The following is a 12,856-nucleotide window of genomic DNA, read 5'->3' on the forward strand; positions in this document are numbered from 1 at the left end:
TGAAAGAAACAACGTAGTTACTGAGGAATCAATTCAATGGGAAAGAAGTTGTGAGGCAGACAGACTCCAAGGCATTTGAGAAAAACCTAGGAGGTGCTTCCAGAAAGCTGTAATGCAGGATGACAGACCGGCTCTGCTAAATCCCCTGCAGGGTGGTCTGTCTCCAGCAGCTGTAACAGCTGGATCTGGATCTTGAGACCCTCTGTGACACCCCACCCCAAGAGCACAGGCTCCAGCCCACCTCCACAGCCCAGGGAAGCAGCTGCCTTCCCCATCTGGCAGCAGCTGCGGCCCCAGCACCTGCTGCAGGGATCCAGGCAGTTGTTCCATGGCAGAGCTGGAAGGGCCAACTGCTGCTGGCAGCACAGAGCAGGGCTGTTCCTGCAGCACAGGCTGCGAGAGCAGCACGCAGCTGCTGACACTCACACAGCCAGGCCACTGCTGCAGCTGCTGCACAGGAGCCCGCAGCAAATGCCATTTGGCAGCAAGGCAGGATGTCCCTCACCTGTGGCACCACTCCCCTTCTGGCCAAGGCAAAATGAGGCAGGCAAAGTATCCAAAAGGCCACATTTGGCCTAACAGCAGTAGCTGGATATGGAGGATTAAGTCTCAACATTCCTTTTGAACAATTCCGTATTTCCTTTGGCTACTAACAGTAGCTGTATTTTCTCCAAAAAGGGGCCATCTCTAAGCTAAACCTAACTAGGCCTAGAACATTTTGTACAACAGGCTCAGGACCATTAAAAGACAGACAGTTGTGAATTACACTGGGTACCACTCGCTCCTGTAACAGTCTGACAAAAAAAAAAAAAAAACCTGTAGCTCAGTCCATCATTTCCATGTTTATCCAAAGCTACAACACCCAAAGAAACAACTGCATGAAGGCACCAAAAGATTCAACAGGATTACCTAGGAAGAAAAGGTTTTACCCTCCGGGATCTTCCACAATAGCTCAGGAAGTCAGCATTAACACACCTGCAAGTGCACAGACAGCATCCTAGGAAGAGCTTACTTTTGAAAGCACCAAATAAATTTTTATCACTACATAGAGCACAGCATCTAGAGTTAACTCTATTCCATAAAGATATATGAGGTTTTCAAGAGACATAAGAAATGCTGGCCAAGAATATATATTGTTAAAAATCAATTCACTATCCCTTGGGTAACTTACTCTTCAACAGTTGAGAGAGACTAAGAGCATGGAAAACTCTTTGAGTCCAGGCCACAGACATGCTCAGAAGGACAGCTGAATTACCCAGATCAGCAGCTTAGAAACAACAAACCACTCAGAGCTGTTCTGAATAGCATTTGAGATACAGCAAATGATATTACTTATCTCCTTGCATATCTCCTCCTGTAATAGAAACAAGATTTACCTTACTGTTTTATTCACCTCTTCAATTACAATCAGACAGTTCACACACACCCTTCAAGTCCCTGCCAGGTTTTGCATATCTCCAAAGACAGGGAGTCTAGAGCCTCTCTGGGCAGTTTGTTCCAGTGCTTTACCACCTTCACTGAGAATTGTTTTTCCTTATGTTTAATTATCATTTCCCAAGCTGTAACCTATATCCACCGCCTCTCACCGTCAGACTCCAGCTCCAAGAGAAATTTGATTCTGTATTGTCTGTTATCACCCATTGTACAACTGAGACAGCAACAAGATCCTCCTGTAGCCTTCTCTCCCAGGCTACACAAAGCCAGCTCCCTTAACATCACCTTTCACACAAAAATGCTCCAGAGCCTCCTCCCTTGCTAGGTAACCCTTCACTGGACTTGCTCTGTTTTGTCAGTGGAGTGACACAGTACTCCTGGCAGCAGTGCTCTCACCTGGACAATAAGAACAGCCTCCCTCAGACTCCTAGCACACTGGTGCAACCCACTATGTACCTATTACTACTTCTAGAAAAATCCTTAATTCCCTTTCCAAGCACTCCTAACAAAAATCGGGTTTCTGGATGCAAGATTTTTAAACAATCCAGTCCTGAGTTTCCTCCTTCTAGAGTCAAACATACTACTTGGCTTCCTTTTCACATCCATTATAAGGAGAATGGCTCAGTAAGCAAGGATAATTATCAGGTCTATAAAGAACCAAGGCTAGCTCCAGATTGTATCTGCTAGAAATCCACTCAAACCCAGAAAGATTTAGGACACTAATTCACCCATGACATTAATAAGTCAAATAATTTTCTTTAAATTCACACATACACTGTTACAATGGTGATTACTTCAAAGCTACTGAAACAAAGTGTAACACTTCCCCCAAAACAGGTGAAGTTAAGCCAATACACTCAGCCAAGCAAGTAAAGGCTTTAGTACCATAATAACAGATTTAAGATGCCTGTGTAACTCCCTTCTGGGCTATCAAGAGATGCAGCGCATTCAGACACAACTGAGATTTTCTGGTACCTCAGTTCTTCTCATCCCAAAGTCCCACCTGTCTCAGGATCACCTCTACAGACCTCATCAGCTACACCCCTCTGTGCCACCCCTGCTCATTCTAACCTTGCAACAACTCTAACAGTGTATCGAGACTGTTCTTAATATGAGTCATCCGTGGTTATTAAATTAACTTTTACTTCTGTTTCAGACAAACACTTAAAAAACAACATCCAGGCATATCGACCAAGACACAGACTGAAAGGTCACCTACTGCAAGAATCTAGCTGAAGAGATAAGAATGCTTTTCTGTTTTTATGTAACTCAGAAGACCATCTGGTAAAAATTAAGCAGATTCACCAGCTGTTCGTTTAGCAAAAACAAGCTAATTTACTTACCAGCATCAGAAATCAAGAAAGGGTTTTAGGCAAATATGCCAGGATAAAGTTTGCCCAACGCATTTCAACTCCCACACCCAACTATTTACAAGTTTCATCATTTTACTATTTGAGCATCCCCTTAAGCAAAGTGAGGGAGGAAGGGAAGGGGGGGAGAAGAAAAAATAATATTTCTGAAGGTCACAGAAGACATTTCAACCTATAGCTACAAAGCAGACAGGAGTGAACTTTGCCCACACTCTGACATGACTGCAAGCCTTCCAAACAAAGCAAGCTGGGGACAAAGTCTAAACTGGTAGCATGAAGCTCTAACCACTTCTCAGCAGAACTAACTAACTCAGCACCACACTAACCACTTTCAAATGGATTCCAGCAGACTGAACTCTCTCAAGACTGTGGAGCAAATTCTGATTCCAGAATACCACGAAGGCAGATCCCTAGGAAGCTCATGAGCTGAGCCAAGACATGAACTCAAGCCTCCCAAGCCCCATGCTAACACTCCAGTGTTTAAGCCACACACGTTACATACAAAGAGAAGTGGTCAAACTGAATTAAAAAACAAACCAAAAGTCAGTACCCATTAATTAGTACTCTATGCTACCAAACCCATTTGTCTTTCCTGAGTACTGAAGACAGTTCTTACCCAACAAAAATGTTTTAGTTTGGATTATACCAAAGTTTCTGTGTTTGTTTAATACTTTTATTAAGTGTGTCAATGAAGGCAAAACCCCAAGGTTTCCTGAATCATTCTGCCTTTAGAGTATCACATTAGAAAAACTGACAGAAAAAAAAAAAACAATAATTGTATGGGTCAAATGTGTGCTGCACATTTGCACTCATCTCCTTTCTCCTCTGTCTCAAAAGCAGCAGAACTTTAAAAACAACTCAAGAATAAATAAAAACCACTTTCTAGATAAGCACACAAAGGAAGAGTATTAATCCATACAAAGAATATTTTAGTCAGCATCCCACAGATACTCTTCTTAATTTCTTGTGAAGAACAGGCCAGCAAGGAACAGACATATTCTTCAAAACCTGGAAAAGGTACTGGCATGGTTTAACTCCAACCAGCAGCCAAGCTCCATGGAACTCCTCACCCACTGCCCCAGCATTGGGACTAGGGAGAGAATCAGAAGGGTAAAAGCTGGAAAACTCACAGTTTGAGGCAAAGACAGCTTAATAGGTAAAGCAAAAGCCCTACACCCATACAAAAACCCATACACCCATACAAGCAAAGCGAAACAAATAAAGAATTCCCTGCTTCCCATGGGCAGGCAGGTGCTCAGCCACCTCCAGGACAACAGGGCCCCACCACATGTAGTGGTGGCTACTTGGGAAGACAAACACCATCACTGTGAAGATCCTCTCTTCCTCCTTCCCCCCCCCACTTTATATACCAAACATGATATCATACGGTTTGGAAAATCTCTTTGGCCAGTTTGGGTCCCCTGTCCCAACTGTGTCTCCTCCCAATTTCCTGTGCACCCTCAGCCCCTTCCCAGTGCAGCACAAGAAGCAGAAAAGGCCTTGGCTCTGCACAAACCCTGCTCAGCAATAACAAAAACATCTCCTTATTATCAACTCTGTGTTCAGCACAAATCCAAAGCAGAGCCCCGTAAGAGCCACTGGGAAGAAAATTAACTCCACCCCAGCCAAAACCAACAGGCATCCAGAGCAGGGAAACAGAAGCACGTTCAAACTCCGAGCACAGGTCATACCAATAGCACACGCCAACAAAGGCTGAAAAGAAAAAAAAAAACAAATGAAAAACAGTTTTCTAAAGATACTAAAATTGTATAAGCTTTTAAAAGCATCAGGACAAGAAAGGATGACAGTGGGAGCAAAGGAGAAAATGGTAGAGAAGAATTCAAAGAAGGCAAGGGCATATCAGAAAAGCTGTGAATGAATTCTGTGCACTGATACCCACTGCTGAGGAACTTTGGGACCATCCTGCAATACAGCTGATCTGTACAGAAAACACTCTCATCCTAAAATGTCAGCAGAGACAAAGAACAAACCACTAGATTTGTGAGAGTCTCCAAAACTTTAAAGGAATTTAAATACAAGTTTTTCACAACAAACTCCTCTTTAAATCAGTCTTGATGAAAGGTGAAATCAACAGTCCATTCCCACAGTGCTAGCATGAATTTTTTGTGGTGCAAACCAGAAAGGGTTAAGATTTCTACAGTTCAAATTTGTCTTCTGTACTAATAAGAAACAGCAGAAATTCCAATAAAGTATATAGAATAGGCTTAGTATGTACATATATACAACACACCGAGGAAAAGTAAACACAGCTTCTATAGAGCAAACTCACATATCCCAAAACTACTCAAATGTCTCTCAAGAACTCAGTCACTTGAAGAACATAAGACTAACTCAAGCTGACACAGTTTATTTCCAAAGTTTTGCAATAAACCCCATCATCAAGCTTTCAAAATGCTGACTTCCAGAAACCAGGATGGGGCAAATCCATTCACATTCTCTCAGATTTTTCCTAAGGAGCAGCCACTGCTGTAGAAGAGACATTAGGCCAGCTGGGTCTTCGATCTGAGCTGATATGGCACCTTTGGTATTTGCTCACACAAACAACCTGACCTTTAACAAAAAAAAAAAAATTATAGAAGTGACTCAGTTCCAATGTTCTTGTCTTTACAAATTGTTTCCTGCTATAGATAAAATATGAAACCTATATAAAATAACCCAAGGGCTAACGTACTCTGTTCTAGTTTCAAAATGTCTCTTAAGAATTTCAGCTTTAATGAATTATCTTTTGAAAGCATTACCTACTGCTGTGGAACAAAGACCTGCTCAACCAGTCAGACATAGAGGACCAGTAGATGACTATTTCGATAGACCAAACAACATGTCATGCATACATGTGGGCTTTGATTTCCTCTTTGAGCAGTTTCTTTTTACAATTGCACATTAACTAGTCAACTCTAAAAAATGGGCTTAATTAGTAGGTATCAATCCAGCCAGTAAGCATGTCATTTCCTTTCATTCAAATAATGAGGGACGAGTAAAATGTTAGGTACTTCCCCAGGCCTTTTATTCTAGTTCCTACAGTAGTTAAAAGAAAGGACTCATCTAATGGCTGCCCCACGTATGCACAAATTTATTCACTGACTAGAAAAATATGAAATCCTATCAAAGATATGCCATGTAGTTCCTTTAAAAAGCTACCTTTTGCTTCTGGTATGGAAGTGTGTGAAAACTAGGCTTGAAATGGTAACTGAAGCATAAGAACAGTCCAAATACAGAGGAACACTCCACCCTTTCAGGCTTTCTAGCTCCAAGACAACATTCTCAAGATGGGAGACTCTCGAGGCCTCTTGAGACATGTAGCAAATGAGCTCAAATGTTCACCCTCTCTCACACCTCCTTCCACACAAAAATATCAACTCAGCAAGTGTAAAGTTTACCATAAATGATCCTTGATTACCAAGATATATTTATTAGCCATGTGGTATTTTCAATATGACCAATAATTTTCACAGTATCTTTCAATGAAAGCCCATTCCTAGCCTTTGGGAGTTCATATAACTAATAATTTCAATATTATAATTAGTATTGGTTGTCATGGCATTTGAGAAAGGATCCTACAGCTACCACCTCTCAATCTGTTTGAGTGACCTACTAACCCAAATACCTATATGAATGGGCTGATAGAAATGGTGACATGATTACTATGCTGTGAAGAGTCTTTTCACGGTAATTGAATGAAAAAACCAGAATAAACTTCTTTCTAAAGACAAACTGGTACTCCAGTGATAAATTACTTAGGTTCCTACAGCAGGTGTGTAATGCACACAAATCATAGTCATAGTAGCCTCCTTATTCTCCATAAATGTCAGTTAGTATTTCTAATTAGCTATCTGCCCTTACATCAGAGAAATTAACTGGCTTTTCCATGAAGAGCTATCAATGGGAATATCCAAGTTATGCTTCTAAAAGGACACCACACTTGGAGTCAAACCTCTTATTTGTGACTCTGGAACCCACTTCACCTTCAGTTTAAAGGCCAGTAAATCAAATTAGCCTTCTTCTGATGAACCTGAACTTTGGGATGACAGCTGAGCCTAAAAATATCTAAAGAAATGAAACTCCAAAAACCCACAAAGAATAAATTACTAGAAGTGATGGCAGAAGTGACTGGCAGCAGACAATGAAAATGGCAATAACCAAGACAGAACACATTAAGCTTGCAGTATGTTTTTATCATGTCTCTCAGCCCTAAGGCCATTTATAGCAAACAAGCCAAAGAGGTCCAACTACCAGTACCAAAGGTATTACTGACTGTGTAATGCACAAAATTATAATGTGATAAAATCCAACAAGGATTAAAAGGAATTCTAATCAAAATGCAAATTAAGAGGCCTCACAAGTATGAGCTTCAACATCCTACAGTGTCCTAAAGGCCTCTTTTTCACACTGAAAAACAGTCCTGTTATCTATTTTAAAATTTAACTAAAGATACAGTAACCTATATCCACTAAAACAGGTCAGGTGAAGCAGTGCTGAGCATCTGGGCACCTGACGATTAGAAACCCAGCTGAGCCCACTTTTAAGTAAAGATACCCAGTAGGAGGGTATGATTAAACAAACCTGTCTATCCCAAACCCTGATTTCCAATCTCTAGAGTACTGGATTTCTTTCCAGCTACTGTGGAGAGAGCTGCAGAGCTTAGTTCAACACCCATGGCACACTACATTCTACAGAGAGGCCACACAAGAAGGTTTGGTTTGAGTTAGACTGAGGTTTAAGCTCAGACAGACCTGAACAAATGTACACCCAGATATTTTGGGAGACCTTCTGATGAAAATGTAGGCCTCCAAGAACTTTAAATCTTTGGAAAGTGTCTTCCAGCTTATGTTTAAACTTTGACTGGAACTCTCTTAGCAACTACCTTTTGTTGAGGACCTTGTTCCAAATTCCCAAGCACTCCGCTGAAAGCCTGCAAAGAAAGCAAGAACAGCTCCTTCTGCCCCAGTACCTTAATGACAAAACATGTCTCTTTCTTTCAGAAATCAATATTAAGGACATCAACTCTGAGATTTGTTCAGAACCCACAGTGAGTGCTTTATCCTTATAGAAATGTTTGAAACACTTTCCAGCCCCCACCCTAAGTCACAGTCCAGGGCCAGAATCAAGGTTACTGACTTGAAGTTATTCCTGTATCTGCCTACCTTTTCCACCCATCAAATCTTTATACTGGCGATAACTTAAAATGGCAGAAAACCTGAGCCACCATGCCAACAAACACAGGAGAGAGCAAAGCTCACTTACTGCCCTTAAAAAAAAAAAAAACTAATGTAAATTCTGCACAACAGACTGTTGGACAGTGAAAACTGACAACTGAGATAATCTTCCACAGGGCTGAAGCAGATTAAAAAAAAAAAAAAAAAAGCCAAAAACTTTATCTTGTCAGTTATTTAACAGCACTGTGTTAACCTCCAGGTAAAAAGACTCTCCAGTTTCTTTAATTTTCACCATTCCAGAAGGAAACAAGTAGATTGAATTACAATTAAATATTTAAAAACAAACAAAACAAAAAATAATAAACTGATGTATCACCATCATGGTCAATTTTATAATTTAAAAACACAGTCATTCAGCATGCTTTCTCACTTTGCTGCAACTGATGGCAATGAGGTTCTTCCTTCCCAATTCCCCCTTGCTCCTCCCACAAACCTGTTTTTATGAAAGATAAAATTGACACAGAAGTCGAATTTCGAAAAAAAAAGGACATTTTTATAATTTTTATACACAACTGTGTGAATCACACAAAAGTAGTCCATTATCCAGTTTAAAAAAAATTGAAAAAGGAAAACAAAAAAAGCACATACCTTGGTTTCACAACGAACACAGATGAAAGAGGGGAGAAGAGAACTACTAGAAATCCGTTGTTTCAATGAAAGCAAGGATTTTTGAGTTCTGTCATTTCGCTCTGAAATCCTCCCACCCCGACCAAATCCTGAGCTACTTATTTATTTGGTCAATGAAAAATGTGAATTCTTGGAAAAATTTCCTCCTGAAGCTCCAATGTGCCAGATATCCTTGTAATATATGGACACACAGGAACTGTCAACTCCCACAATACTGCAACCCTCAGGCCCACTCCACATTTAGGATTGTTGTGAGGACAAGCACTCAGCATGAAGAAAGTGATCCTATAGGTGGACATAACTTATGAGGACAAAAATATATTCTTGCAATTTTATTTCCAATCTTAAGTGAAGCTGTAAAATCAAAGTGATAATGTGCAAAAACATCAATATCTGATATTTCTGCCAATATTCAAAGTTAAACTTTGGGAATGAAGACCAATCTATGTCAATTAAATGAAGCTCTGTGCAACTAAATTTTACAATTTAAAAAGAAAAAAAAACCCAACTGTTTTCTTTATAGTGAAAAGTAGACCCCAAACGTCAAGAGATCATGAGCACCTGAGTATCCCACTGAAGATGGAAGAACACTTTGCAGTTAAACACAACAAACAGCAGAAGAACAGTTGCTAAAAAATTGGTAGAGATGATATGCCCTTATTTCCCCCAGTATGTGAAGTATGTTGCAGCATCACTCTTAACAATTCACATGCAGCTACCCTTTTGAAGAATTTATGCTACTAACACAAGCTGCTGTGTTTTTTCCTATGGAGTTTTTCCTTTATGCCAATGACACTTTGTGGAGAAATTCTGAATTGCATTTAGTAAAAAAGCTAAAACTTGTTTGTGTGCTGAACTCCACATCAGCTACTTCCACTGAAAACAATCAGACTAGTCATGCACAAAGCAAAGCTTCTGCATAATCTTTCCTAAGTGTGGGCCTAAGAAGGAAAAGTTAGGCAGGTTGCTTATACAGCCCACATTCATCAATACGTATTTTGTGCTCCCTGGGTAGCACACAGTAGCCTCATTAAAAAGGAGAGGAAAAGAAAATAATTATAAACCACACAGAACAGGCTTAAATTGTTTTGAGACATTAAGCAAAAATATTTTAGTAGATCACTCACTGTGTCTTACTCTATACTTAAAATATTTCATAAAATTCCATGGGTTTATGCATATATATTTATATATATGCAAAATACTTTTAAAAAAGTAATTCTCTTTAGTCCCTCCAAACACAAAAGTAACCTGTTACTACAATCAAAGCTAAAAAGAAAAAAACAAATGCAATAGGAGTTCCTGCTCTATCTGAAACCCAAGGCAAAATCCCTAATAACTCTGGAAGACACACAATAAATCCATGAAAGCTTCACAAAAGCATCAAGTATCAGCACAATTATGATTTCATTAATTTATTTTTTTAATGGAGAGAGAAAACCCTTCCAACTTTCACAAGTTTAAAGACCACTACTCTATCCCCCTTAAACAATACTTGGGAAAGGTGAGGGTGAAATGGTGATGGAAGTTTCCCTCTCAATTTAATTCACCAAAGACTAGCTGAACTAAACTACAAAGACCTGCTTTTGAAATTCCCACTGTGTGCAACATTCTTCAACAAGACACCTCATATAAACATAGAAGATGGCAGCAGAATTCTGAGAAACATATTTATTAATTAAAAGGTACAGAAAATATAGAAGGGAAAATCAAGCAGAATTACTTTGCACATAATGTTTTATTCTCCATTTTAAGTTCTTAGTGAATAAGTTGCAGATTCCACCAAGTATTTAAAAGACCCAAAAACCTTTACTGTTTTGTAACAGTCTAAAGATACAAGGCCTAATAATGACGGACATTGTCCTTTACTAATCTGAAGCTTTAGCAGCATGACAATTAACAGTTCAGTACTTCAAAATCAGGTAGACACTTGATGTTATCTTTAAAAGAAATACAATGAAAGAGAAAAACAAAGCTGTCTGCTGAAATACAAGAGGAAAATGTTTGGGTTCTTTCTAAGTAAGGATTGGCATATGATAAAATATTTCCTGTTTCCTAGGTTCAGACACATTATGTCATCAACCCGTGATCTAAAACTGGTTTGTGTGACTCCACCACCCACCTGCAAGTTTGCAATGATACTTACTTGTCTTCATGGTACCAAACACTGCAGTTGCTCATACTCTTATTAATGGTTTCAAAATCCAAGCACAACAATACTGCAAAATAGCATAGAACACCTGGAAAGTGTAAATCTAAATTGAAAATTCTATTAAATGAATATTCTTACGTTCACCAGTCAGTAATTTCATCATCTGGGATTCCTGATTGTAAGTTCAGGAAATAATGTAGGATCCCATAAGGATCTGTTCCCAATGGTATGAATGCAGAATTGGGGTCCCAGTTTCCTTTCACATAGTGTGTTGTTCCTGGAAAAACTCCTTTGTGAAACCCCAGCTCTAAAATTGGGATATCATCTCCTATATACATAAAAGTATCTCCAAGCACAACAAAGTAGTTCAATATAGTAACATTTGGTAAGCATTTTAATGAATACAGGTATAAGATATTGGGGTACAGAAGGGAATGACAGTTCCCTGTTATCAGCTGGGAACTCCATTAGTTACAGCAGTGAGACACCAGGTACCTTTTGCAAAAGGGGAATTACTTAATTACATAATACACAGGAATTGCTGTGCATGCTACAGTCACCCTACCTGTAGCTCCAAAGAAACACACACAGAGTGAACTGGAGGGATTACCATTTTTTTCTTTTTAACTAAATGAAACAGTTTCACTGCTAACAGCTGGAAAACAATCTTTTAAGAAGCTGAACATACAGATGGCAGTTTTACAAATCAATCCAAAAATATCCAGGTGCCTATTCATTTAAGAACCACCACTGCAAATGCACAGAGCTTAAAAAAACCCCTGAGGGATTAAAAAGCAAATTTTTAAAAAGTATATTCAAATATTATCTGATTCTCTTCCCAGATATGTTTGGCTCTCCCCACTAATCCAAACACAGGTATCCTTCACTCTTTTACTTGGTCTTAAAAAACAATATAAAAACAAGCAATATTAAGAAGTAATATACACTCCTAAACACACCACTTTTACTTACAGAAAGACTTTATTCTGGGGATAAGATTTGGAAGTCTGAAGTTAAGTTACAACCCTTTTGTAGAGAGAAAGAAAGGTAACAGACAACTCTGAAGAACATATTCCTCCCTTCTACACAAACACGCTGTTGTTTGGAATGGGGTGGGAAGAGTTTTACCGTCATCACAACAGTCATAGGCTGAGGCAACCATGAAGTTTAGTGTTGATGCTGGAATGGAAACACCTCTGTTCAGCACTAATCTGTAGCACCAGAAAGTGATTCACTACAAACACAGTGACAAATCATGTGGACTGGTGAGTTTTGTATCCTCCCTGGCATTTGCCTCTTCCAAGTGAGCTGCCTCACAGCTGTCCCAGGGCCTGGGTGATTGCAGAGGATAGGAACAAGCAAAGTGGATGAAAAAGCTTTTTTTTATTTAATTATAAACTGAAACTCTCTAAGTTAAAGAAGACATTTTGTTCACGCACCTTGAGAGAAGAGGGCACACACTCCCCATTTCTGACAAACAAAAAAAGAAGGAAAGCGAGAGCGGAGGCTTCAGAGGGTGGGCTTCACACCCACCACCCCAGACCTCCCCACAAAGAACAAGCAGCACAGCAACGAGGAGAAAGAGAAAAGCAGCGAGAGGCCACGGCTGTGTGGCGGCGGCTCGAAATTTACCTGGAAATCAGCCAATATCATTTCTCGGTCCATGTTGGACGCCATTGCAGCCAGCTGCGTCCCGGCTCTGCTCGGACCCGCGCACCTGGAGCCGCTGCCGCGGGGAGGACGGGGCAGGGTGGGAGCTCAGGAGCTCATGGAGGCGCCGCGCCGCGCTCGGGCTCCCGCGGCGCCCCCGGGCTGCCCCTCCCGGGGCCAAGGAGGGGAGGAGGCAGGAGAGCGGCGGGCCGGGCGCGGGGCCGGGAGCGGGCAGCGCTGCCTCAGCCGCTGGCCCGGGAAGGAGGAGGAGGAGGAGGAGAAGAAGGAGGAGGAGGAGGAGGAGGCAGCGCCGCTCCCCGCCTGCCTCCACAGCGCCTGTGTCGCACATTTTGCCTGTCATTGAGGTCGCAAAGAGGCGCTTTGCGGCC

General features: G+C 40.6%; 1 protein-coding gene across 1 annotated transcript in view; it reads right to left on the reverse strand.

Annotated features, from left to right (window-relative positions):
* The window catches only part of FAF1 (Fas associated factor 1), a 152,625-nt gene extending 140,037 nt beyond the window's left edge, over positions 1-12,588 (reverse strand). The window contains exon 1 of the mRNA XM_058843358.1: positions 12,450-12,588. Coding sequence (XP_058699341.1) covers positions 12,450-12,494 — 45 coding nt within the window. The 5' untranslated portion in view covers positions 12,495-12,588. The remainder of the gene's footprint in view (positions 1-12,449) is intronic.
* Between the last annotated feature and the right edge of the window lie 268 nt (positions 12,589-12,856).

Source organism: Poecile atricapillus, chromosome 7 (assembly GCF_030490865.1).
Source record: "Poecile atricapillus isolate bPoeAtr1 chromosome 7, bPoeAtr1.hap1, whole genome shotgun sequence".
NCBI classification, from domain to species: domain Eukaryota; kingdom Metazoa; phylum Chordata; class Aves; order Passeriformes; family Paridae; genus Poecile; species Poecile atricapillus.